This window comes from Mercurialis annua, linkage group LG1-X, assembly GCF_937616625.2.
Source record: "Mercurialis annua linkage group LG1-X, ddMerAnnu1.2, whole genome shotgun sequence".
NCBI classification, from domain to species: domain Eukaryota; kingdom Viridiplantae; phylum Streptophyta; class Magnoliopsida; order Malpighiales; family Euphorbiaceae; genus Mercurialis; species Mercurialis annua.
The window spans coordinates 63783418-63810765 of NC_065570.1; the positions used below are offsets into that span (position 1 = coordinate 63783418).

Below are 27348 nucleotides of genomic sequence, written 5' to 3' on the forward strand. Positions count from 1 at the left end.
CAACTTCGATTCTTACATTATATTCATACAAATTCGGGTTCGATGTTTTGGACCTATATGAAAAATTACATAATATTGAAAGTGCAAGTTTGCACATACAAAAATGAGGTTATTGCATGCTCGGATTCAGACTAGCTCTGTAAGTAAATGTCCAAGTCTTCTCTAGGCGGATGGCCTGGGCGGACCGGCAGATACCATATAGTCCAAACCCATGATTAGATATAGTTTTTTTATATAGATTGGTTAAATAGTTAACAAATTAATTTTAAAAAGGGTTAATGTCAAAAAAAATCACGAACTTTACACGTTTTCTCATTTTAATCACACAGTTTAAATTTTCTCATTTTCATGCACGAACTACCATTTTTTCTCAAATTCATGCACAGTGCTGAGGTGGCGCTGATTTATTGGTGTAAAATGATCTCCACCTCAGCGAATTACACCAATGGAACCGTGACACCTCAGCACCGTGCATGAATTTGAAAAAAAGTGGTATTTCGTGCATGAAAATGAGAAAATTTAAACTTTGTGATTAAAATGAGAAAACGTGTAAAGTTGGTGAATTTTTATGACATTAACCCTTTTAAAAATTATAAAAAATTATCGCAATATCAAATTGATTAAAATTTGCAAATGACCAAATCCAACAACTAGCGGTGAAGCAACTTCAAATACTTCAAATGTAACTAAGTCTAGCAAAATACTAAACTCGGCCCACAAGTCCAAATGAACATAAAGACACGCAAAGTGTAAACACCAGTATAAGGAAGCCAGTGAGCCAAAGAGAATCACGAGGAAATACCAAAATACTAGTGGATGGCATCTCAGTCCCAGGAATCAGTAGCACAAGAAACCACGATGATCACACCCTTACAATTGAAATACCCGCAAAACTCAGCATACTTGAGGAAGAAGTCATACATGCCACGTTAATAAGTGAACCACAAAAGATTTTCTAACCCAAGTGAGGCAATACCCACACACCCTTCAGGTCTGACACCAACTTCTCTCATCAGTAACAAAAAGGCCAGCTTAACCTATAACCTAGGAGGGACACTTTATCAACATAAGGATTAAAGAAGAAAAGATCTAAGGGCACGAGAATTACCTAAATAAACCACCTTATATCCAAACCCTAAGGTACTTCTTTTTATTCCATATTGCATACTTGTCTTTCTTTCTTTTTCCCTTCTTTCACTACTAAAACACTATCTTGATCGGAGAGAACGTTCAGAAACCCCCTTTCAGCATTCTTTCTGACTATTATTCCTGGTTTTAGGTTACTTGGTTGGAGCAAATCTACCATATAGCTTTGATGATTTATCACTTGACGACGTTTATGGAAATCTGATTTTTCCCTTGTTTACGATTTTCATTTGCATCCAATAGAACGGCAAAGAGATACTCGAGAAATTGGAATATCTAGACCCAGTATTAAGGAAGGTTACCATGTCGTGTTCTTTGGGTATTTGAGTATCCCAGGGTATATCCATCGTTATCGATGGGAGACTCGTGAATATCACTCTTAGGTGGAAACACTTTCACACCTCCCTTGACTACACATGTATGTAGCAGTGTGTCTACAAAAAGTGACGTGACCTTAATCCTTTCCTATAGAATTCTAGGTTACCCCGCGAGTTAGCCGCTCTTCAGACCCCCGCAACATTTCATCGGACCCCTGTTTGAAGAAAATCTATCCCCATTCATCACACCCACAACCCAAATACCATAAAATTTCTTACATAACTACACTCATCCCCACCAAACTTAGTTATACCACCATAGCAACAACCACCACGGCGACCGCAGGAACAAGCTGCTCGACAGCAGCACACCCTACTCTATTACAAATTCATGAGTATATGAAATACTTGGGAAGACAGATGACCTATATTCAACAAGTACATCAGTCATTGCTATCTCAACTACCACCTATCACACAAGTTTTACCGCCAAACGGAATCACACCACCACTAGGAGATCATCCTGCATACCCATCAGACATAACATACTGGAATAGGACTATAGTGGTGACTCATACCGATCTTCCTTCACTGAGAGAGGGGGTAGCTGTTACCAGGTGAGGAAGGAAAAAGAAGCGAAAATGGGTAATGTCTATCTTAGAGGGAAATATGTTACCAAAAATAACGTTTGGAATAGAAGATGGAAAGGGAGTAGAGTTTCCCCACCAAAATGCTGGGAAACGTAGGACATTCTAGCTCAAAAGGATGTTGATAGACAAAGGGAGCTCGGCCAACCTGTTAACTATGACAACCTACTTAGGTTTCGGAGGAAGTAGAGCGAGTCCCACATCATTCAACATACCATTGGTAGGAATAGGAGGACTACCCATCATCCCTGAAGGAGTGGCAGAGCTAAATTTAGAACTAAGAGTAGAAATGAAAATACCAGATGGACAAAAGTGAATTCTTAAGAAACTAATACAGAAGGTAAAAACTCTTTTATGATTGTTGGCATGCCCTTGGTCTACAATGTCATACTCGGCAGACCCATGTTGTATAGTACAGGAGCAATTACATGCATAAAATATCTAGTAATGGAAATACCAACTGAGAAGAGCATATTAGTCATAAAGGGAAACCAACAACTGGCTCATCGGTGTTACCTGGTACCCCCCCCCCCCCCCCCCCCGCCCGTTCCGATCATGGAATAGATGAAATAAATCAAAAAATGGATTTTTGTTCAAGAAAGAGATCTCAATGGACAAGATAGAAGAAGGCACCAAGGGAAATCAATAAGAACATGTAAAAAGGAAAGAAGAAGGAACCTCGGAGAAGGTAGAGCCTAGATGTACTATGGGAAAAAGCGAGGCTTGTGTAAGTCTCCTGAAACTGAAGATTTAGAAACAATACGAGTTAGCTTCTTTAATAGTATGTTAGAATCAGGATTTTTTCACTCATGCATGGGTCACATAACTTTGTAAATCGAGCATGAGTTTTCCCTGTCAATATAAGATATTTTTAAAAAAGATACTCCTGTGATGATTCCATTTACTGTCAAAAGATATGAGTGGCGTAATCTTGGCAAACATGAGAGTAAGTAGCATAAGTTTGAAAAACATGAGCGTAAGTGGTGTAAGCCTGGAAAACCGAGCACAAGTGGGGTATGTCCGAAAAACCTGAGCGCAAGTGGCGTAAGCAAGGCAAAGTGGAGCGTAAGTGGCGTAAGCCCCTCAAACATAAGCATAAGTGGCATAAGACCGATAAACATGATCGTAAGTGGCGTAAGGCTAAAAAACTGGAGCATAAGGGGCGTAAGCCCGAAAACCCTGAGCACGAGCGACGTAAGCTCGGTAAACTTGAGTGTAAGTGACGTAAACCCGACAAACATAAGAATATTGGTGTTAGCCCTGCAAACATAAGCGTAGGTGGAGGTAAGCCCGACAAATCTGAACGTAAGTAAAAAAAGCCCAAGATACGAGAAAGAGAAAAGATACAAACCTACCAAAAAAATACTAAGGCATCATGAAATATACAAACTTAGAGAAGAACAAAAAAGACATTCCAATGCATGAAACAAAATAAAATTGACAAATCCACCAATTAAAATGTAAGAAAAAACAGCGAGAAAAAGGAATATCAAAATATTAAAAAAATGAAAGAAGTTCAAAACTATTATATAGATATAATGCCTCTCTCGGCATTTTCAACATTTTCTTCAGAAGTAAGAACACTAGGGACAATGATGGAACATATTCCAATCTCTCCAGGAATATTAAGTGTAATAAGCTCAGTAGAAATAAAATTAACAGTAATGAAAACCTATAGAACACATGAGGGCACTACTTCCAACCGGTGTGCTTTTCTTATCAGCCGCTCCTTCTCAGTTTCTTCCTCCTCATCAGGAACATCATTAATAACCTGGTCAGCAGGATCTACAACCTGTCCTCGAGTCTTGAGGTTTTCCTCCACCTCAATGGTTTCTTTAACCACGTCATCCTCTTCGATAATTTCCTTCTCAGTTTCCTCCAACTCATGCATAGCAGCTTTGGCAACCCTTAATTGTTGAACCACCTCTTGGGCATCAAACTGCAATAAGGAAGTATCGAAAGGATGACCAAAATGATCCATGGCTACTTTATCCTCTTGAATAGTCTAAAGGTTCGAACCAAACTCGGAATACATATTAGCTTCGCATCCAATACCGGTTGTTTTTTGAAAAGAGCTAAATCTCATTCATGCTCTAATTTGAGACGATGGGTCATAACTCAAAGATTTTTTCAACGGTAGCAGCTGGGGAAGCTCGTTGTTTCTACTCTAACTCGTTTAAGTCCTTCTCATACTAAAGCGAAAGGGCGTGCTTCTCAGAAGAGAATTGGTCCAGTTTCCAATTCCATAGACTCAATAGAATGAGACTTCTCCATCTCCCCGATCCTTGCCTCAAGTGAGTACAAGCTAGTAGCCTATAAGGCATCTTTTTCTTGGGCATCCAAGGGTAACTTCAACTTGTCCATCTCATGTTTAAGGCGACGACCCTCCGACTCTAAAGAAGTGATGTATGTCGCATCCTCTTTAGCACGTTTCATAAGATGGTTCTGAACCATCATGGATCGAAGACATTTTAAGAATAAGTAATAAAGAATGAACAAAGGATCAATTCACCCCCTCAATTTGGCACGAAATATCAAAAAAGACATTTTGAACGTTTTTGGATCAAACAGACCCGTAACTTGCGTTACACTCTCCGAAGAAAATGGAAAAAGTTTAAGAAAACCCTCAATATTTTATTTATCTCTTAAATTAATACTTAATTATTTTAATTTTCAATTACATCTCTTATTTTCTAAAAATTCAATAACTAATTTAATTTTTAATATAAAATAAAGGATCTTTTTATATTTTTCCTCTCCTTCTTTTCTTTCCTTTTCTTTTCTTTTTTTCTTCTTCCATTCTTCTTCTTTCTCTTTGTTCCGACCACCACCGTCCGCCATCATCTACCGCCGCCTCTGTCCGCCACCACCTCCTCAAGTGAGGAGCAGCAGATCTGCTCCTTGAACAGCTCCTCCAAAGAGGAGCTGCTGCTTCTCATTTTAGAGGAGCAGATCTGCTCCTCCAACGTGGAGGAGCATATCTGCTGCTCCTCAGGCGAGGAGCAACGGTTCCTCGCCTGAGGAGCGGTTTGTGACGGAGGGGGTCGGGCGGTTTCCGGTGGTTTAAATTTAGGTGTTTAAATAAAATAATTAGACCAATTAGGTTTAATTAGGATTTTAATTGTGTTTAATTAAGGTTGTAATTGTGATTAATTATAATTAATTAGCTTAATTAGAAATTTCACTCTCTTTTTTGGGTGTTTTATGTGAGAGGGGCTGATTTGAGTGAAAAACGCAAGTTGCGGGCCTGTTTGACCCAAAAACGTCCAAAATGACACATTTGATATTTTGTGCCAAGTTGAGGGGGTGAATTGATCCTTTGTTCAATAAAGAATAATACGTATATTATATACGTAAATAAATAAGAATAAAGGGGATATTTAAAAGAATAAACTAAAAATAAGCAAAAGAATCAATTGCAGATATAAGGAATACGGAAGGATTGAGCTGAGCTTTTAACATCTTCATTCTATATATATATATAGGCTGAATATGGTTAATTTTTTATTTAATCATTCAAATCTTTGGACAAGTGGTTTTGGGTAAGTCGACCTTCTCCGGCTCATATCTCCCTATTCCGACATTGGAATTTAACGTTCTTTATGTCAAATCGAAACTATCGAAATCCTATTTAACTATACCATATTTAATTCGTGAAATTTAGCTGAAAATAGATCAGAGCCGCGAGGGAAGTTACTGCTCAATTCACCCCGCTCGGTTCGTCATGATTTGGATAACCGGGGTCATGAAAAATATTATTTAAATTTAAATTGAGAATTTAAATCTCGAGGAGCCTAACAAAATATGGGAATCACAGAAAATTAATTTTAAATTTTTCGGAATTAAGTGAATTTAAATGGGATTAAGGAAGAAAATTAAGAAAAACAATATATAAAATAAAATAAAAGTCCCGAGATAATAATTTTGAGGTTATTATCCATAAAATAATATTTAATAATTATTGGAGAAGATTAATATCGGAATTAAAATAAAATGTTATTTAGTACCTAAAACTTTGGTTAAAGTGCAAAAAAGACTCCTAAAAACTTTAGGAACCAAATTGACCTATTTGCCAACACCATATAAACCCCCTTACATGTGTTATAAAGACATAAACCCTATTCTTCTTCTCCTCCAAGTGCCGCACCCCTTCCCCAAGGTAAGAACTCCATGTTTTCTCATTTGTCATTATAAATTATTAAACACTTAAGTGTAATTCAAAATTTTATGATTATAGTTGTTAATTTGATATTTGATGGAGGAGAATATGGTGTTTAGCAAGTATATGGGCTGTTGGAAATCCAAGAACATGGTGAAAATAATGGTGTTTTTGAAGTTTGATTTTTGCTCCGAATTTCTTTGTGGATTTAGGTTTTAATTCAAATGTTATTAGTTTTAATCACTAGTTAAGTATTTAATTGATGAAGTTTGGGTGTTTAGTTAACTAAGGTGTTTGGATGTATAATTGGTTGGATTGAAACTTGACGTTTAGGTCGTGTTATAGTCGAATTAAACTCGTCGGAGAGCTCTCGGTAGAGCCGGACACGAGTGCCCTGTTCTTAGAGCTGGCTATAGGCTGGATCAGCCTGTGAACCGGTCCGATCAAACTCGGAACCGGACTAAAACCGGCCCAGAACCGTAGAAAGGGCGGTTCCGGGCTGGTTCCAAATTTATTGTACCGGGAAACGGCGATTCCGGGTCGGAACCGGCGGTTTAAAGGTCGAACACGTTGATAAAAAATATATATTATATATTTAAAATATATATTATATCTTTATCATATAATATATTTATTTTTGCAATAAAATATATGTTATATTTGTTTTAGTTAAATTTTTGGTTAATATTTTATTTTCAAAAAAAAATTATTTATTTTCTTGTAATACTATCTCCGTGAGTTATTTTATTGTTAAATTACATTTTTTAGTAATTAAATTTTAATTATTTTCAATTTTTTTCTAAACCGTCCTAAACCGGAACCGGAATCGTCTGGTTCCGAACCGTCATGGAACCATCTCTTAGGCGAATCTTGGCCGGTTCCACTTTTTCTTGGACCGCGACCCGACGGTTCCGAACTGGAACCGCCGGGTTATAAACCATGGCCACTTCTATCTGTTCTGTCTGAGGCCCCCCGGGGCCAAGGCCGACGCATCATGCCCAGCTCAGTAGTCATTAAGGCCCATCTATGCGGGACGCAAATTTTTGACGAAAAATTTTCGACGAGGAAATTTGACGAGAAAAATGAAAAATGTCAAATTTTGATGAAATGAAATTTAAAAAGGTTAAATAAAAATAAAAAGGTGAAATATGAATTACATTGAGGAATTATAAATCGAAAGGACGAATTATCATTAAATTTTTAAAACGATAATTTGGATGGTTTAAAAATGTAAATTGTGCAAAATAATTTACGAAAGGTGGAATAAGGTAAAAGAATATTTATCAGGATTAGATTATTTATTAAATATTTTATTTACATTCAAAGTCAATTATATAGAGTTAGGAATTTATTAATTTAAAAATTAATATTTCAATCCTAATTAGATCTGACAAGTCGTCGAGCAATTTGGTCGAAGGACCAAAGAAATTATTGGAGTCGACGGTCGGTATTTTAATTTGTAAAATAACGGTCATGATGAGTTTGCAATTTAATTTTGAATATTAAAAATATTAAAAATATTTTTTGTCTTTAATTATTTATTTAAAACCCATTACATATAGTAATGTTTCATGTAGTATTATGAAAACCGATATAGATCTGATAATATGTGCTTTCCTATTGGACGACAAAAGGACTGTGTGATCACTAGTTGAAATTTTTAAAGAATAAGTATGTGCATGATACAGAGTTAAGAATTGATTCTATTATAAATCTAAGGTGACGGTAACATTTTTCACGGCCTAGACTTAACGGGACTATTTTGAGGCGATGGTAACATTGTTCATGGCCTAGAACCTCGATTCAGATCTATGGCGATGCTACCAATGGCGCACGGTCCAGATCTGTGAGAATAAAAAATGTTTGAGACAACGGTCTGTAGTGTACGGTTTAGATATCATGGATTATTGGATAGACTGATGCCATTGTGAATTTGGGTGACTAGTTATGAGATAAAGATGGAGGTTTAAAGTTTCAATCGGATCCATTATCTGGCTATATTTATATGACTGATATATGCAATTTATATTTTTATTAATGTTCATTAGTAGTTATGTGAACTCACTCAGTTTAAACTGATCGGCTGATATTTCTCCCTTTCAGATAAATAACAGTTTTGGCATGACAAGGTTTTCATTGTTTACCTCGGAAATCGATTTCAATAAACTAATAAAAAATTATTTTTAATTCTAGAGATGCAGTAGTTGGGTAATTTGAGATTTTATTTATCCATTTAACATGTTATTTTATATAACTCTAATATAATATATATATATATATATATAACTTTGAATAGCTGTGTGGTTTCCGGTTATTGATTATAGTCCATGATTCTTATTAAGTGAGATATTCAGTACGACTATTATCTCACTTTTAGCTATGTACTCCCATAAATACTGATATAATTATTAGGGGTGGACAAACAAACCGGTCAAACTGTAAAACCGAACCAAAACCGTAAAATCGAACCGGAAAATATAGTTAACCGGTCCAAGAGTTTAGGTTTAGGTTTTGATTTTTGATTTTTATGGTTAATGGTTTAGGTTTAGCTTTTGGAATTTTAAAAACCGCGTTTAACCGGTTAACCGGTTTATAAATAATATATACTTTTATAAATTATATTTATATATACATACATATGTTTTTAATTCTTCAAATAAAATATATTTTATAATCTACTCATATAAAAATTCTTAACAAAAAAAATATTTAAAAAATATTTTATTTATCAATATATTTTTATTTTATGAGTATATATATATATATAAAGAACTTTATTTTTCTTAATAAAATATTTATATACCTAATTGAAATAGGAATAAATAAAATTTATATTTTAATAATTAAATAGAATAAAAATTAAAATTTAATTATTAGACTATATTTAAAATTTTATCTATAAATTTTATCTTTTTTATATCTAATTTTTTTAATGGTTACATGGTTAAAAACGCAAAACCGAAAAACCGAACCATTTTAAATGGTTAACTGGTTTAATGGTTAACCGTTTAAAATTTTAGGTTTAGATTTTTAATTTTAAAAATCGAACTACTATGAACCAGTTTACATATTTCCCTCGTGGACCGGTTAACTGGTCCATGCCCATCCCTAATAATTATAGTTGAGAAATAGTGAGAGAAGATAATTAGAATGGTTTTCAATTCAAATTGATTTTTTTTCATCTGCTTAATAAGAATATAAACCAAATTAGTTAGTTGGGTTGATTTTTAGTTATATTTGTATTAAAATTTAACTGATTTTTTTTATATACATAACCTAATCGAAAAACAAACATAAAATTTTGTTGAATTAAAATAAACTGAATTTATTAGTTCATTTTGATTTTTGTTTGATTTAATTTTTGTACATTTTTATTCAATTTTTTTCACTAGGATCAAATAAACTCAAAGGTTAAAAATTTCAGATTAAATAAATTTAAATTTTATTATTCTATCTCAATTTAGATCTATTTGATCTAAATTTAATTTTTTTTAAGTCTATTAAATTTTATATCTAGATCAGAATAATATTTTTCAACAAAAAGAAAATGGTGGTCTCGGCAGATTATCTTATTATCCAGCCATCTATTTCAGTCATTGCTAATAAAAACAGAAGCTGACTAGATAAAGATTCCCAATTGTAAGCCTCATCGACATTTTTTACCATTTTTACACTACCAATCACGTTCAACCATAAATTGCCATGTTTTATTTTATGTCCAAATAATAGGGGTGAGAACGGTTCGGGGGAATCCGGAGATCGGCAAATCTCCGGAACCAAACCAAAAACCGGGGATATTAAAAATGGGATCTCCGGATCCGTACCAATAATTGGTTCGGTTCGGTCCGGTGATTTTATTTTTCGGTACGGTTCGGTTACGGAGATTCGGTTCTAACAGTTCGGTTCACCCCTCAACTTGGCAAAAATATATCCAAAAAGCCATCTCTAGCAAAATCCGTCAATAATATCCAAACCTTTACCAAATTGTATCAATTCCCCCCTCCTCCAATTGCACCTCCGTACGTGAAATACACACATCGTTACAAAATGATAAAAAAATTAAAAAATCCTCTATATTCATTACATTTCTCAAATTAACATTTAATGATTTTCAAATATCAATTACGGCGTTTATAGTCTTAAAAGTTCAAAAATTACACCAATTTTTAAATAAAAATTTAGAGACCGTTTTAAACTTTTCCCACTTTCACATCTTCTTCCTCACGTCTTCCACCACCGCTGCCTGATGCTTGCAACACCACCGCCTGTTGTCTACAACAATCCTTTTACGCCACCAACACGGCAACAACAAGAGTAACATCAGCATAGACGAACAACAACATCTCACGGCGACAAATTTAGCGTGGTTTGACAAACGGTAGCACATGACTGTAGAGTTACCGAGCAAGGTTCGGTGAACTACAACATCTCTTTGAAGTTAGCGGTGGTTGTTGAAGTATAGAGGCGCTGGAGATGGCTAAAACATGGCGGTTTAATGATGGACGTTGAAGTATGATGATGCTGGAGTTATCCAATTATAGTTTTTATTTAGATATAATTAGAGTTAATTTAAGTTTTAATTTAAATTAGTAATGATTAACTGGATGTCCCATTTTTACTTTTGTTTTATGGAGGGACGAAAATAATACAGTTTAGCAAAGATTCAGGGTTTTTCGACCGAAATTGGTTGATTAATTAACCAAATAAAATCATAAAAACTAAAATTGAGTTAAATATTTTTACTGATACATCTTTGATATATAAAAGATACATAAATGATATATATTTAAATATTTCTGAAATGCTGACTCGCATTGATATGTGACTGATATGCTTTTTCTAATGCGCGTGTTAGACGCATCTCTAGCGTGTTTTGACAATTTTTTGACACGTTTTGACTTTTTTTATTTGAATGTGACATCTGTCTCTTATTTAGTGGTTGAGTAGAAAATATAAACTTTTTCCTTATTTTGTTATGAATGTAAAATTTTAGCCTTCTATGTATTTGAGTAGTTTGGAATATTTTTCTTTTAAATACTCCCTCCGTCCCGTAAAGATAGAAAAAGCACCCATTTTACAAGAATTAAGAAAGTAGTTATTTATAGGTAACTTGTGATAATTTGTCTAAATTACCCTTTGTAATCAATTAGTTATGTACATTTCCAAAGCCACTTTACTAAATATAGCACTTACAACTCATTTTTTTTATCTTTTCAAAATATGCATTTAATGTTTTATGATAAGCATGTAGGGGTATTTTGATAATTTTTGACTTAACTAACTCCACTTTTTCTATTTTTATGGGACAAAAAAAGGTGGTACTTTTTCTATCTTTACGGGACGGAGGGAGTACCATGTTTACTCTTTTTTACTCCCTCCGGTCCATAATATTAGTCGCATTTGAAAATTTCTTTTGGTCCATAATATTTGTCACATTAGAGTTTCAAGAAAGCATTAATTGCTATTTTTCCAAAATTATCCCTAGCAATAAATACTTTGTAAGGTTAAAAAAAATAGTCAAACATAAAACAAGTGGTAATTAATATGGACAATTTAGTAAAACTATACACAAATCAAGACATATTTATTATTTTCTTAATCTATGTGAAATTGTCAAATGCGACTAATATTATGGACCGGAGGGAGTAGTTATCTTTAAAGAGTTCTATGGAAAATCCGCTTTCATTAATAGGGGTAAAATATGAAAAAATATAAAAAGACAAAGATAATTAATATTTTCTTAATTTGTGTGTAAAGTCAAATGGGACTTTAAAATAGAATAGAGGGAATACAAGACAAGATTAAAAAAAAAAAAAAAATAGGCCCAAAAGAAAAAAAAAACTATCTCTAGAAGTAAATCAAAAAGTCTTAATTCTATTGGAAGGGATGTAGTGGAGTTGGACCGAATCCTAGTCAGCAACTATCCAAATCGTAATCCATGATAAAAGTTCTAAAACGACAGCTGTTATATCAAAATCCAGTGGCGCCATTTGAGAGCTCTATTAAATTATTAATCACACGCTCCTCCTTTCATGTAGTTCTCACGCTCTGATATCTTTTATTTATTTATTTTTATTGTTGTACACATGAAATTTGAATTTCTTATTTTTTAGATAAAATTATACTAATTATTTATAATATTTTTATTAAATAATTCATTTTTTTATAAATAAATAATTCATTCATTCAACATTTGCACTTTCCGTAAATAGTGATTAACAATTACAAAAATATACTCCATATAAAATTATATTTAATATTAAAAGTGAAATTATTAGAATCATATTAATTATTAATATCATAATTATAATCAGTATAATTTAGTTAATTAAAAGTAATTAAATCAAGAGTATTTTAAATTTATTTAGTTAATTAAATTTTAAAAATAAAATAAACACATAATAAAAGTTAGTTGATCAATAATGGACAACCGACAGCACTTTTAAACTAAAATAGAAGTATTATTAATTTATGTAACTTGCAAGTTAAAATGTCATGTTATTAAATTATATTGTCACTTCATATATGAAGAATGACTCTAATATATTGAAAATTAAAATTTAGACTCTTTTATTAGACGGGATTGAATTTCGCCATTAAACTAAGTTATTTTTGCACCTCTCAATTTATTAGGGTCATTTTTACACCTCATGGAAAACATTAAGGTCATTTATGTACCTTTCGTCCGATTTATATCAAAAAATTAATTTTTTGAACATCTATTAAAAATATTTCATATAAATATAATTCCAACCAAATAATTTTTTTAAAATTTTCGACCTTTATTGTCTCACTTCATTTAGTATCCACGAAATTAGAGGTGAACAAACATTGAATCAAAGCTAACCGAGATTTGAAAGAGAATTGGTTAGTGATTAATATAGTTTGATTGGTTTTAGTATTTATAAAAATTCCAGGTTTTGTTTTTAATTTGGTATCAATTAGATTCGGTGAACCGAACCCTGAAACCAAATCAAAATCAAAATTCTCAACGCAATCAAATCATATAATCACTATCCAATCCACTTTCAATCTCGGTAATTCGGTATTTAAAGTAAGTTATTTGATTGGTAGAATGTTTAAATGAAAAATTTATATTTGAGGTTTAAAAAATTAATTTTTTGATATAAATCAATAAAAAGATAGATAAATGACCCTAATGTTACCACTGAGGTGCAAAAACTACCCTAATGATTTTAAAGGTGCAAAAACGACCCTCAATTTAACGGTGAAATTTAACCCCGTCTAACAAAGAGGTCTAAAATTTAATTTTCAAGATATTAGGATCATTTTTGCACTTTGATGGCAATAAAAGGATCCTAATTGAAATCCGAAAAATATAAAGGGGTCAAGAGAGATTTTGTGTAAATATTAGGGTCATTTTTGTACTTTATCTCTGCAAAGTAAATTAGTCTCACGTTCATTATACTTTCCAAATAAAGTAGGGGTGTAAAAACGGGTTGGTGGATCGTGTTCGTGTCGTGTCAACCCACTTTGTTGACACGATTAGGGTCAACAGGAACACGACCCCTTTAACTAAGAGGTTTTTTTACAAATACCATGAAAAATTAAAATATTTACATAGATGCTACTTGCATTTTTGTTAACAGAAATATAAAAAATAATTACAAAAGTACAAATTTTTAAAAAATAATTACAAAAATACAGTTTTTATATAAAATTTCGTATATAAAAATATAGTTTTGTATATAATCCGTATATAATACAAATTATATACGTTTTTTTTTAAAAGATCATATCTGAGAATGAGGATATCTCTGGAAAATGGAGAAGATTAAGATGAAGGTGAAGCCAAATTTTATTTATAATTCGTATATAATCTGTATATAATACAATTTAAAAAAAATTCAGATCTGAAAATATCATATCTAAAATTTGAGATTTGATATTTTCATATCTGAATTCATATTTAATCGACAAAGAGGAGCAGAGAAGGATGGAGCGGCGGCGAACAGAACGGCGGTTATGCGCGGTGAAGATTGCATCGAATTCAATGGCGAAGGCGGTGAATATAGCGAGAACGGAGGCGGAGCGGAGCGGAGCGGAGAGTCAGGCGGCATGGGAAGAGAGCGGCGGCGGCGTGGGAGGAGAGCAGCGGCGGCGTGAGGTAAGAGCGGTGGCGTGAGGTGGGGGCGGCGTGAGGTAAGAGCGGTGGCGTGAGGTGGGAGCGGCGGTGGCAGTAGAATGATGGTAGGTGTGTGTTAATGGAAGAAAATAAGAAAATAAATTAGGGTTTTGAGAGGTGTAAAGAAAGAAAATAATTTTTGTTAATAAAAGAAATAAGGTTGTATTTTTTATATGAAAAATACTTTTGTAAAGAGAAAAATAAGATAGTATGTTTGTAAATATTTTATCTTATTTTTGGTATAGAGTGTAAATTTTCCTTTAACTAATCGTGTCAGAATCCTTAATTCTAACACGACATGAATTTTAAACAAGTAACACGATACAATAAACACGTTAAGATCAACGAGTAACACGATTAACACAATTACACGGCTAACACGACACGATTAACACGACCCACTTAACAAAAAAATATTTAAACTATGTAAACCTCAATTTTATCATTTAATACTCAAATTTAAAATTTCAATACAATTAATTTTATTTATGTATTTAATTAATTTAATACTTTTAATTTTAATTTTATGAAATTAAAACTATTTTATTTTAATATTATTACAAATAATATAATTTATAAACGGATTAATCGGGTTAGATGGGTTGGCGAGTCAACCCGTGAAACAACCCATTTATTTCGTGAACGAGTTGACATATTTTCAATACGAACCCGCTAAATCTCAACCCGGATTCGTCAAATTTATCTATTATGACTTTACTTTTTTGATGAATTTATTTTATTTTATAATTTAAAAAAAATGTTTTGTGAGTTATTATTGCTTTATAAAAACATTATGAAGCGCGTAGACTTCAAGTATCACACATTTTATCTAAATCCTTATCTTTTTTACTTTGATGAAAATAAAAACTTTACGGTTAAAACAGTTACATCTCAAAAAAATATCCATATCCAACTTGTACTTCCTCTTTTTGGCCCATTGCATCCATTAAAAGGCACACTTTCCTCATTATTTTTCGAGTAAGACAAGCACCCATTTCTTGAACATTTTTGTCTGTAATTTGAAAAAAATGGCGACTGAATTTGATGCACAATCCAGTTTCATTCAATTTCAAGATTTCGAACCAGCTTTGACAGAGGTCGAGATTGGGAATCATGGGTATGTTTCAATTTCTTCTGATTTTTCCTTTATTTTGATCAAATCTGTCTGTTTTATTTCATTTTCTCATAGTTTTTTTGAAACGGGTTTGGTTTTTGTTTGGTTACTGAGAAATTTTCGTTGTTTCTTTGATGGGTGTTGTTAATTAGGTGTTCTCATTACAAGAGAAGATGCAAAATCAAAGCACCTTGTTGCAGTGAGATTTTTGATTGTAGGCATTGTCATAATGAAGCTAAGGTACATCAATTTTTTAATTTTATTTAAAATTGTTCTTCTGGTTTTGGAGATTGTTTCGTTATTTTTAATTTTTTTTTAGAATGTGCTGTGTTGTTTTGAATTGAATTTTTGTGTTTATCAGAATTCATTGGAAACTAATCCTCTTGATCGACATGATATTCCACGTCATGAAGTCACAAAGGTTTGCCTTCTTAACTTATGAGTGCTCTGCAATTTTAACATGAACTTTTAGTTTTGATAATTTTAAACTCGAATTATCAACTTTGAGCAATATATAATAGTGAAATGTTCCGGGGTCCAATGTTTCGGCATCTATATCAACATTATTTATCGGAAAATTGCTTGGTGTTTCGAATTTCAGCTAACTGACAACTCGTTTTTAAAGTGCTTAAATTGGAACTTCATATAAAATTTACAAAACATGTTAAAATTTATGATTTGGTTTACAATTATCCTTATTTATTTTTCATTTAAAGAAATGTTGTTTCAATTAATAATTAATATAGATATTTTCAAGATTTTTTATGAAGTTGAATCTCTGTGCTTTTTCACTTTATGCAAATCTTGAAAAATCTTGATGGTGGAAGAATCTAACCTTTTATTAAGATGGAGACGTAAAAGTATATAGAAAGTGGCAAAGATAAAGTTTGGACCAATTTGGAATGAATCAGAAAATTGATAAGATAAAATATAATACATTTTGTCCTATGTTATACGGAAACTTCTCTCGGCACTACATTTCGCCGCCTTTATTTTCAATTTTTAAAACAATTCGAAAATTCTGAAGCTTTTTTATTTTCAATTTATAACCTACTCTTGTATTAAACATGTGGTTTCACCCGTTTACGCTTGGGAGTTTCCATTTCGCACATAATTTTCTAACATTAATTTTGTTTTTTGTTTTTTTGGAAACATAATAATTTATGTTGATAGTCTCCATTTAATTTGATTTTCAGGTCATATGCTCCATTTGTAGCACAGAACAAGATGTAAGTGATTTCGCTATAAAACTCAATCAATACATATCTCTAAGATATTTGGATAATGTTCTTAATGTTCTTTTTGATGTGTTTAATCTGCAGGTTCAGCAGAATTGCATAAATTGTGGGGTTTGCATGGGGAAATACTTTTGTGAAAAGTGCAAATTCTTTGATGATGATGTAATTTTGTTCTTATTACTTCTCAATTGTTATCTTCTTTCCAATAATGTGCTGTTAATTCAGATAATTTTACTGATTAATTATTGAACTAATTGATGTTTTCAGGTTGCTAAAGATCAGTACCACTGTGATGAATGTGGAATTTGCAGGCAAGTTAATGTTCTTAATGTTCATCATTTTTTTTTCATTTATTCTACTGAAAGTACAATAGTATATGCTTACATCCATTAAAGCAAATAGGGATGTACACCGAACCGAACCAACCGAAAGAGTTTTACTAACATGATCGGTTCAGTTATAGATTTCTCAAAAGTTTTGGGTTGGTTTGTTTTTAAAATTTTGAAAACCCTACAAAACCGAACTATCTAGCTCTATTTAGTTCAATTTTCTAAAAAAAATATTTTATTCTTCTATGTTCATGTGGTTAAAATATTTGATATATTATGAATTGGCATAGATTTGATTTCTAATGTTAAATAGGTTTTCCCCTTTTGACCTTTTCACTGTTGAATTGAACTGAGATACTGAATGCGCACACGTAAAACTAATGTACTGATGTCATGTAAATTTCTCCTCTGAACTAGTCCATTTTCTTCGTCTTTGGTTTTGCAGAACTGGTGGCAAAGAAAATTTCTTCCACTGTAAAAAATGTGGTACGTGTAAGATAAACCAACTTGGTGGTCTGAAAGTAAAATTGCAGTTTAATTTCTTTCAAAATATAAAAGATTTCTCTAATTGCTTCTTAAGGATGCTGTTATTCGAATATATTGAAAGACACTCACCGTTGCGTGGAGAGAGCAATGCACCATAATTGCCCTGTTTGCTTTGAGGTAAACAAGAACAACAAACTCAATTTAGATTTAATAATATTATAAATTATGAAAAGTTGAATCGGATGATACTTAAGTTTGAATTTTTCATATTTGTAGTTTCTGTTTGACACTATGAAAGATATAACTGTTCTACCTTGTGGACATACTATACATTTGGATTGTGTTAAAGAGATGGAGCAACATTATAGGTAAAAATTGTTCATCTTTAATCTTTTACATACTCGTGTTTTTATGTTGTACGGAAACAGAAACCTTAAATTAAAAAAATTATACAAAAATACAAAACAGTGAAACGACAACTTTTATAAAAATATGTTATAAATATCATGTTTTAGAATTTCAAAACTGTTTGTGTAAACGGAAAACAATACATACTCCTTCTAATTGCTTGCACAAGTAATTTTGATCAAATCTTTGCTTGAAGTTATTAGTTTCTCTCTTTTTTGATGCATTATACACTTAATAAGTCTATGTTAGCTCATTCCTTTACATTCAACATAAATGTGATAATATACCGGTCAAACTACGATGTGATTGATTATTAGTTTTTCTATTTTCTGTTGCCTTTAATCCAAAATTGACAAATATCAAATATCCCCTTGTTTGGTTGAATATATCTTAAAATTTATTTCATTTGTTGATAGATTCATATTCTAATTTTTTCAGTGTAAATATGATTAGTTATGTATAATTTAATTATAGGACATCCGAATGAACTTTTAAAACCAAACTCATTTTATGTTGTACGGGAACTTTTCGAATTTTCATTTCTGAAAGACTTTTAAAACTTTGAAACATCAACTTTTATAATATGTTCTACTAAAAAAATAATGTTTGACAGTTTCTTGTTTCAGATGAACTCCATAATAGTTTATGAAATTTATTTTAACCCGACTATCTATATATAACTCAGGTACTCATGTCCAGTCTGCTCTAAGTCCATATGTGACATGTCCAAATTGTGGAGAAAGCTTGATCAAGAGGTCATATTATACTGCAAATTTCATGATTTTCATGTTATTTGTTTTTCTGTTATGCCTCTCTAAGTAATTTTATTCAAACCCGTAATGCAGATTTCTACAACTCCAATGCCAGAAATTTACCAAAACAAGATGGTAAGTAATATCCACCATACAGTCCCTTTGACAGCCATCCGTCAATTTTTAAAGAAATTGCTGCAGACTAACCTTGATACACAAAAACAGGTTTGGATACTCTGCAATGATTGTGGTGTAAACTCGAATGTTCAGTTCCATATAGTTGCACATAAATGCATAAACTGCAAGTCGTACAATACTAGACAGACACGAGGAGACTCAACTGCCTCAGGACATACTCGAGGAGACTCGACGTGCACATCGGAGATGGCCGAGATGGTGAGATGACAAAAGATTGGCCATCTTGTCTTTGCATCTAACTGGAAATTCGTATATTAAGTAGTTCGCCAGTCCTTCATTTCTATTAATATATTTATGTATATTAATATAATGTGAATTGGATAATATTTTGCAAGTTCCGAGTGAAATATCGAACAAAGGATCAATTCACCCTCTCAACTTGGCACGAAATATCAAAGAGTCGTTTTTAAACAAACTGCATCATTTTCATGCCGACAAAAAAAGAGTGGTATACTTAAGTTTAACCTAATAAGCCCTAATTAAGTTTAATTAATCCTAATCAATTCTAATTTTAAATATAATTATAAATTTAATTAAAATTTTAATTAAAACTCTAACTAATAATAATTGTCGGCATCACCAGCTCCACCTCATCCCCACCAATTGCCGATAAAATTTTAGGACGGTGATGGCTAAATAATTCTTGTTGTTTGCTTCCGCTGCTCCAAGCGTTCGTTTGTGGTTCTTCATTCTCTGTCGTTTGTAAAAGACAAAGACAGTTTATCTGGTTTGTCATTGCCGTTTGGTTCGTCTTGTTTGTCTTATTTCTGCTAGGTTAAGGTTGATTAGAAGATGAGAAATAAAAAAGGTGTTAAAAGATCTCTCAATTTTAATTTAAAAATTGATTTTATTTTTGAAATTTTAAAATATAAAAATCATAATTGATTTGTAAATTATCAAATGCCAACTAAAAGAATGAAATAAAAAAGTGGGGATCATTTTAAACTTTTTTCATTTCATATTGGAAAGTGTATTTCATGCAAGGAGGTGAGACTGGGAGGAGGGTCTTTTGATCCAATTTTGCCTAATTTAAGATAAATTTAATTCTGTTCGCTTGAAAATAACTCTTTTGATATTTCGTACTAAGTCGAACTAATCCTTTGTTTGAAATATCTCCTATGAAAAAATTAAACCAACTTTCAAGTGAAATCTTTTCCTAACTAACCAATTCTTTACTGTCATAAATATTCATCAACTTTACATGTTTTTTTTATTTTAATTACACCGTTTAAAAATCGTCATTTTCATACGCTAACTACCAATTTTTTCCAAATTCATACACCGTTCAAAAATCTGGCGAAAATTGTTGACGTGTCACTATTCGATCCGTTACGACATGTCACTATCTAGTTGCCAATTCATCAATTTTCACCGGATTTTTGAACGATGTATGGATTTGAGAAAAAAATGGTAGTTCGTGTATGAAAATGACAATTTTTAAACGGCGTGATTAAAATGAGAAAACGTATAAAGTTGGTGAATTTTTATGACATTAACCCTTCTTATAACTAATCAACATATGAAGAAAAGAATAGTAATAATCAGTTGATGTTGGACCAAATTCTTTAAATCTCTCTAATTTTTTAAACTTTTATATTGTTTATTAGCATATAGAAATATATCAAAACACTCGCGAATCAATATGGAACCTCATAGAGAAAAAAAAAAGTTTTCCATTTCTTGGTAAAACAAAATGTTTTTCGCGCCCGTGACAATCAGAAGTCGAGGCGAAACATGTATGGAGGGCGCGGCAAAGAGTTTTGACTAAACCCATTTTGGTGATTGAATCGTGGAAAGAGCGACAAAGCTCGTGGAGGGCGCGACACATATGACTAGAGTTGACAATTTTCTACACGATCCGTAAAATTAAGCGGGTTCGGATTGAGTTTATATGGGTTCGGGTCATAAACGGATCAACCCGTTTATGATACGGTTAAATAGCGGGTGAAAAATGTTAGACCCGTCTAACCCGTTTAAGACACGTTAAAACACATTTACACTTATTTATTGATTATATTAATTAATTAATTTATTATATATGACCAAATATATTCATATCATGCATATATGGTAATTTTAGAGATTTCTTGTTTGATTATTACTCGTTTAGTTAAAATATGTGTTAAATGGGTTAAATATGTTATTAATAAACGTGTGTAGACATGTTAAACATGCCATATGATATGACCTGTTTTAATAAACGAGTTAGACAGTTCGACACGTGTTAACCCGTTTAATAAACCTGTCGTGTTTGGATTTGACATTTTGACACTTTTAGTTAAACGGGTGGTGTTCGAGTTGGAGAAGTATGTCTGTTTTTAAATGGGTATACGACACGTTGACGCAATTAGTCAGTCCTACATGTGACCGTTTGAGGTCAAACAGATATATTTGAATTCCCCATTGGTGTCGGCGGTGGGACGGTCGGAAAATAGTTAAATTTATCGGGTAAAATTTGTTTAGATTTTTTTTCCGGGGAGGTGGAGGTTTCCGAGAGTGGTGAAATATAATTTTTCAAATAAATTTTTAAATAAATTTTTAAATAAATTTTTTCGTGATGAATGCTAAATGGATTTGTCTCAAATAATTTTCAGAAAATTAGGATAAATACTCTATTTTTAGAAATAATTTGATTTCTTACCTTAATAAGGAAAAGATAAGGCCTAATTACTTAAAAATCACTCACCTTATAACTTTTTTTCATTTATACCACGACCTAGGAAAATTTTCAATTGTACCCTATTTTTGATTTTTATGTTTCGTTTGTACCCCAAGAGTAAATTTTTTGATTATTTAATTAATTTAAAGATGAAAATATTAAAAATAAGATATATAAATGATTAATATTAACGTTTTATTAGAATATATGTTAAAAATGAAGGACTAATTTAAACTCTTTTTCAAAAGAAAATAGATCAATTGAACTCATTAGCTTAGAGATGAAACATAAAAATCAAAAATAGGGTAAAATTGAAAATTTTCCTAGGTCATGGTATAAATGAAAAAAAGTTATAAGGTGGGTAGTTTTTAAGTAATTAAGCCGAAAAGATAAAGAAAATATCTCGCTATTTTTATTTTTTATTTACTCTAACACATTTTTATATTATAATTATACCTAATCTTTATTATTATTTTACTCTAATCATATTTTTTTTTTACTTCCAAGTGACAACTGTTACTTTTTTCTTTTCTTTTTCTCTCTTCTTCTTCTTCTTCTTCTTCTTCTTCTTCTTCTTCTTTTCTGTTTGGCTTTTTGTCACCATTTTTTTTGTTCTTCTTTATTTCTTCTCTTCTTTTTCGTCATTTCTTCATCGGTCCGCCGCCGCTCCGCCATCATTCAATCGTCGCTTCGCCGTTCTTTTCAGATTTGATTTTAGTGATTTTTTTAATCCGTGATGATTAATACGATTTATGTTAACTTTCATATCTAAATAAATTACTCTTTGATTTTTTCAATTTCAGATCTAAAAATTTGCATGAAAAACGATTTACTGCAAAAAAAACAGCATCTGATTATCATAACATTATCATAAACACTGCATAAAAATGATTTTTTTATAAAAAAAAAGCCTCTGATTATCATATGAGTATCACTATTTTATCATGTTATTATCATAACAATGTAGAATAAATAAATTGTGCAGAAAAAAATATTTGATTATCATATTTTTATCATAACATTATCAATGTCGTTATCATAACAATATCATATGATTTTAATATGATAATGTCATGATAATATCTGCGATAATGTTATTGATAATATCTATGATAATGTTATGATAAAACAATGTCTGATTATCATGTCAATATCACTATATTATCATGTTATTATCATAACACTGTAGTATGATAACTAGATGATAATGAAGTATGATAACTATACGATAAGCTATGTAAAAAGTAAATTATAGAAGGATTTATGATAACCAAATGATAACGGAGTAAAATCATAAATACTTTAAAACTCAAAGTAAAAATATAAATCTAAAAAACATGAGGTATTTTCTGTAACTTTTCCGTGTTGACGTATAAAGTGCAAATATTTTTATTTTTAGAGTAAATATCTAAATTTTCCAATAATTTTTTATAACTAATTTACCAATTTTAATTTATAATTTTATTTATAGATATTTAAATGAAGAAGAAGGTGAAAATGTTCAAAAACATTCATAAATACAGAATTGGTAAGTATTATAAAAATTAAGTTGAAACAATTTAAAGTTTGAGGGTGTAAATGTTCTTTTAAAAAATCTAAGAATTTATTTGTACTTTTTACCTTGTATTTGCTATGATGGCATATGCCTAGTCAGCGCCACGTAGACGCCACATATGCAAAATCAATTGAAAATTAAGGGTTGGACAAAATTTAAATGAAATTATGTGTTTCATGACAAATTGGATGAAATTGAAAGGTTTGAATTTTTGTGAAATTTTCTTAAAAAATTTGGCCTTTTTTTGTTTATTTGGGCAAGGGTTTTCTATTACACTCATTTGAATGTCCGAGATTTTCTGGTGAAAATTAGCCGCTAGTTAGTGTAAGCGTAATTAGCGGCACTTGCCCAAAAGGGACTATTTTGCAAACTGTAGCTATAGGAAAGAGTATCATCTTCCCTCCAAAAAAAGAAAAGACAAGAGAATCAACTCATTTATGAAAGCTGACCCATCCTAACTGGACCATTTCTGAACTTAATCTCTGCAAAATGAGTGATTTACTCTCTCTTGAAACTTTTGTAGATTAGCAAAATCATCTCATTGGACCCACCAAGAAATAACCATCGTTTTGAAATTCAAACAAAGTTGACATAAAAAAATGGAAATTTAAGCCAAGTTTTATAAAACACTAGTTTTAGATTACATACTAAATAAGCATGAATTTTACATTTTCTAGTTTAAACAAATTTGTTACCAGTGGAAGGCCATTTCATAATGCACCGCAAACAGCTGCTTCACAAGGCGCTTTCGATTGAATTATAACCCGAGCTCCTGAAGCAAGTCTGTTGAAATGAACATAAAGATTTTTGTCAATTTTATATCGCACGGAAGAATTAATAATTAATGACAAGGACAAAGTGGACAGCTTTCGTTAGAGATAAGGAGTCGATGCTTAACTTTCTTCGATTTTGATCATCGTCTCTTTCTCTTCCCTGAAGGAATCGAGTTTCTTTGTTTGTTTATTGCTTGAGGTGGGATCGGTAATTCTAAAGCTGCTGCCATTGGACCTGGTACAGTGTAAGGTTGCAGAGCCATCGGGCCCATCAGACGACGATCTTGGTTTATCAGAAATAGGTGATCTCATAGATTCACTTCTCGGATGCTTGCTTATGGAGGCTTTTATAGATCGTGGAATGCACTTCGAACGTCCTGAGGTTGATTCATCGTTGTCCTCGACTGGATCCGCTTGCTTGCTAGTCCTGTAATTCAATTTGGTTCCATAAACGAGTTGTGAATCAAAAAATATGGACTGGCAAGACACAATAACATACTATTTGATTACCATAATCACACCGGAAGTATTTCTATTGAGAAGAAATCAATAAGTCTCGTTTTAAATTTTACAGGAAATTGAAAACAAATGAGGCATCTTATTGCTAGTCCTACAATAAGTATCTAAGAAAGATTTCACAATGTGGTATGGATATCGAAATCAGACCATCACCTACTGCAATGATGACTCAACTTGTTGATGATCCTTTAATTATGCATAACTACTCGGTCCTGGAAAAAGCAATTGTGCTTTTGAGAATCAAGCCAAACAGGCAAACACAATTGAAGGGCTCTCACGCAGTGGGGCATATTGCATGTGACCTACTAATTAATGACAAAGACAAAGGGTAAAAGTAGTAAGGACACATTAAAGCAGGTGGTTCGAATTGAAGTTTAGCTTCCCTAAACAACTAAACCAATTCAATTTTACATAATATGTTCTACAACCTAATAAATCAAGACAATTATCTAACTAAAAAATGTGTCAATACGGCAACTTTATTTTATAGAAAATAGTGTTTGTTGGCATAGTATTTTAGAAATGTTGGTTTTCGGCTATGAAACTAACAATTGCAGCATTGTAATTGTTACTCTTAAAGAGGCCTAGTCATGAGAATTAAGAATATAAAAACTTTATTACCTTATGGTGCATAAAAAGAAAAGACCAATATTTCAACAAGAATTGGAAATAAATTAACCTGTCTGCATTGTAGGAAGAAGACCGTTTCAGGGTACCAGGCCCGTTCCCTTCTTCCTTGAGCATTTTTGTCTCGATCAGACTCCCACTGAAATATTCCTTATCTTCCAATTTCAGACCCATTAACCTCGGATTCTCCGATAAGCAATCAAGTTCCCCCAACATTACTGAAGTAGAAAATAGTGGAGATGGAAATTTTGAATGTGAAAACCTGGGCCTGTATGTTGGAATGAGTCCAAAACTGTGATCTTTCACTGAAATAGACCCACAGGAGATCAATTGCATTAACATATTGCTAGCTTTGATCCTTGGATTGCCTGGCATTCTAATTTCCTCCTCCTCGAGGATCCTAAAACTATTGATTTTATTAACATCAGCTCTAATCAGGGACTCCAAAGTTTCAGTCTTCCCACCCGATGACGACGCACTAGAGGATGGTGGGGGAGGGGAAACAGAATTCTCGCTTGTATCGGAATTTTCTTTCACACGTGGAAGATGGTTTTGATAATTGTCGTTGCATTCATGTTCTGATGAATTATCATCAGTTGAAACACCCCTTGTACATGTTTCTCGAGATTTTGGTCTACTAACATTTTCCTCAGTCTGCGTTGAAGCGTCCGCTAATCCATCACTCTTACAAACCTTATACTCTGTCAAGCTCAATGAACCATTCCAAGAAGAATTCTTGCCGTCTCTAGACTCGGGTGAAACATCAGACGAGCTCGGACGTTGAAGTGGAGGAGAAATGTCATCTTCCTGAGAACGCTTCATTTCCTTCCCGTTCATGCTTGAAGATGAAGAGGAATCATCTTGACTTCTAGAAGATATTGGTTCTGGCAATAGTTTCAGACTTTGTGTTTTAACCGCTCCAACAGGCACATAATGAACTGCATAACAAAAAAATTCCAGTCTAACAAACATTCACCGAATATTAAAATCAATTAACTTCTATACAATAGAAATGAACTTATAAGCACGTATCTACCTGAATTAGACTCATCAAAGAGTTCAGAACCTTTAAGAATGTATTCGCTTCCATGAGCCGGAAGGATTAAGTCATCCTCACTGAGATCATGCCAAACAAACCCATTTTTGTAGCTTCTGCATAAAACAAACACGTAAATAAAACAAAAACAAAATGAAAAAGATCCAAAAAAACAGAGAAAATTAGGTAAGTGAATTGACCTCTTGCAAGACCATGAGTACATAGAAACCATTCCTCTACCTCTCAACACATTAAGCCTCTCAATCACATCTGCAAACCATACAACATTACAATCAAAAACTACAAAAAAATCGCAAAGAAAATGAAAACGAAAACTATTACAAAAACAAAAATGCTGCTACCTCTTAAGTAAAGACCATCTTGCTGAGGAGGAAGAGGAACTTCAATAAAATGAGGATGCTCAAGCTGACGATTTCTACATAAATAATAAACAACCGCCACTCTGCGATTCTTCTGCTGATACTTGGGCGATCTCTCCGTCCATACTTTAGCTCTCTCAGGACTCAATTGTTGCTGCTGATGCTGCCTATTGTACTTCTTCATTCTCGCTTCCATTTTACATGAACATCAAAAAAACAAAAAAAACCCAACCTAACCTAACACTCAACGACACCGTTTCTCTTACTTGAACTCTCTTTGACCTTCTGTTCTACTCTGTTTCTCACCTGAACCCTAATTCAGAATAAAAAAAACATCCTAATCATAAAATTGTAAAGATTAATCACAGCTTAACGATTTTAAACCTCAAGTTCATTTGTATAATGATCTAACAAATCTTGTACGAGCTAAAAAAATCAAATTCAAATTCTAAACAGAATTAGCAAATTCGAACAACATTTTAAAGAAATTTACCAGCTAATAATGTCAGTACAATAAGATTTTAAAAATTAAACAAAAATAGTTCAGATCACCAAATAAAAGCAATGAAAAGTTGAAATTTGAAAAAAAGTAAAAAAGTTGAGGTAACCTGAGACAGAGAGAAGAGTTGGAGAGAGGAGCCCGCATTTACTGCTTTGCTTTGTAGCGGCAGTGTGATGGCAGTAACAGAGAGACAGCAATGCTTTTTCTTAATTTATTTTTTTCAAAAGCTTATTCTGATTCAGAAACTGAAGAGAATAAGAAAGATGGTCAAATTTTATTATTTTTAATTCAAAAAACTTAAATTGAAACAACTTGATTAAAGTACTAGTAATTGCCGATATGGGCCTAGTCTGAATT

At 32.2% G+C, this 27348-nt stretch overlaps 2 protein-coding genes across 3 annotated transcripts; one reads left to right on the top strand and one right to left on the bottom strand.

Moving 5' to 3' along the window:
• The first annotated feature begins 15359 nt into the window (after nucleotides 1-15359).
• LOC126665875 (E3 ubiquitin-protein ligase RZFP34) lies at nucleotides 15360-19318 on the top strand. The gene is made up of 12 exons (XM_050358812.2): nucleotides 15360-15532; nucleotides 15682-15769; nucleotides 15891-15950; nucleotides 16726-16758; nucleotides 16852-16929; nucleotides 17035-17078; nucleotides 17542-17582; nucleotides 17677-17759; nucleotides 17859-17950; nucleotides 18676-18745; nucleotides 18836-18877; nucleotides 18968-19318. The coding sequence occupies exons 1-12, from the start codon at nucleotides 15444-15446 to the stop codon at nucleotides 19145-19147; spliced, it is 900 nt and encodes a 299-aa protein (XP_050214769.1). The 5' UTR covers nucleotides 15360-15443; the 3' UTR covers nucleotides 19148-19318.
• A 4428-nt stretch (nucleotides 19319-23746) lies between these two features.
• On the bottom strand, nucleotides 23747-27265 carry LOC126665023 (protein SOSEKI 3). 2 transcript variants are annotated; one of them, XM_056104312.1, is made up of 7 exons: nucleotides 27098-27265; nucleotides 26472-26795; nucleotides 26310-26379; nucleotides 26110-26225; nucleotides 25126-26011; nucleotides 24052-24354; nucleotides 23747-23937 (listed from the first exon to the last, which is right to left on the bottom strand). In XM_056104312.1, exons 2-7 carry the CDS (start codon nucleotides 26683-26685, stop codon nucleotides 23865-23867), a joined length of 1662 nt encoding a protein of 553 aa, XP_055960287.1. In that variant the 5' UTR covers nucleotides 26686-26795; nucleotides 27098-27265; the 3' UTR covers nucleotides 23747-23864. The 2 variants fall into 2 exon arrangements, with proteins under 2 accessions (XP_055960287.1, XP_055960286.1); XM_056104311.1 differs by having other exon boundaries at nucleotides 26472-26802.
• Nucleotides 27266-27348: the final 83 nt, after the last annotated feature.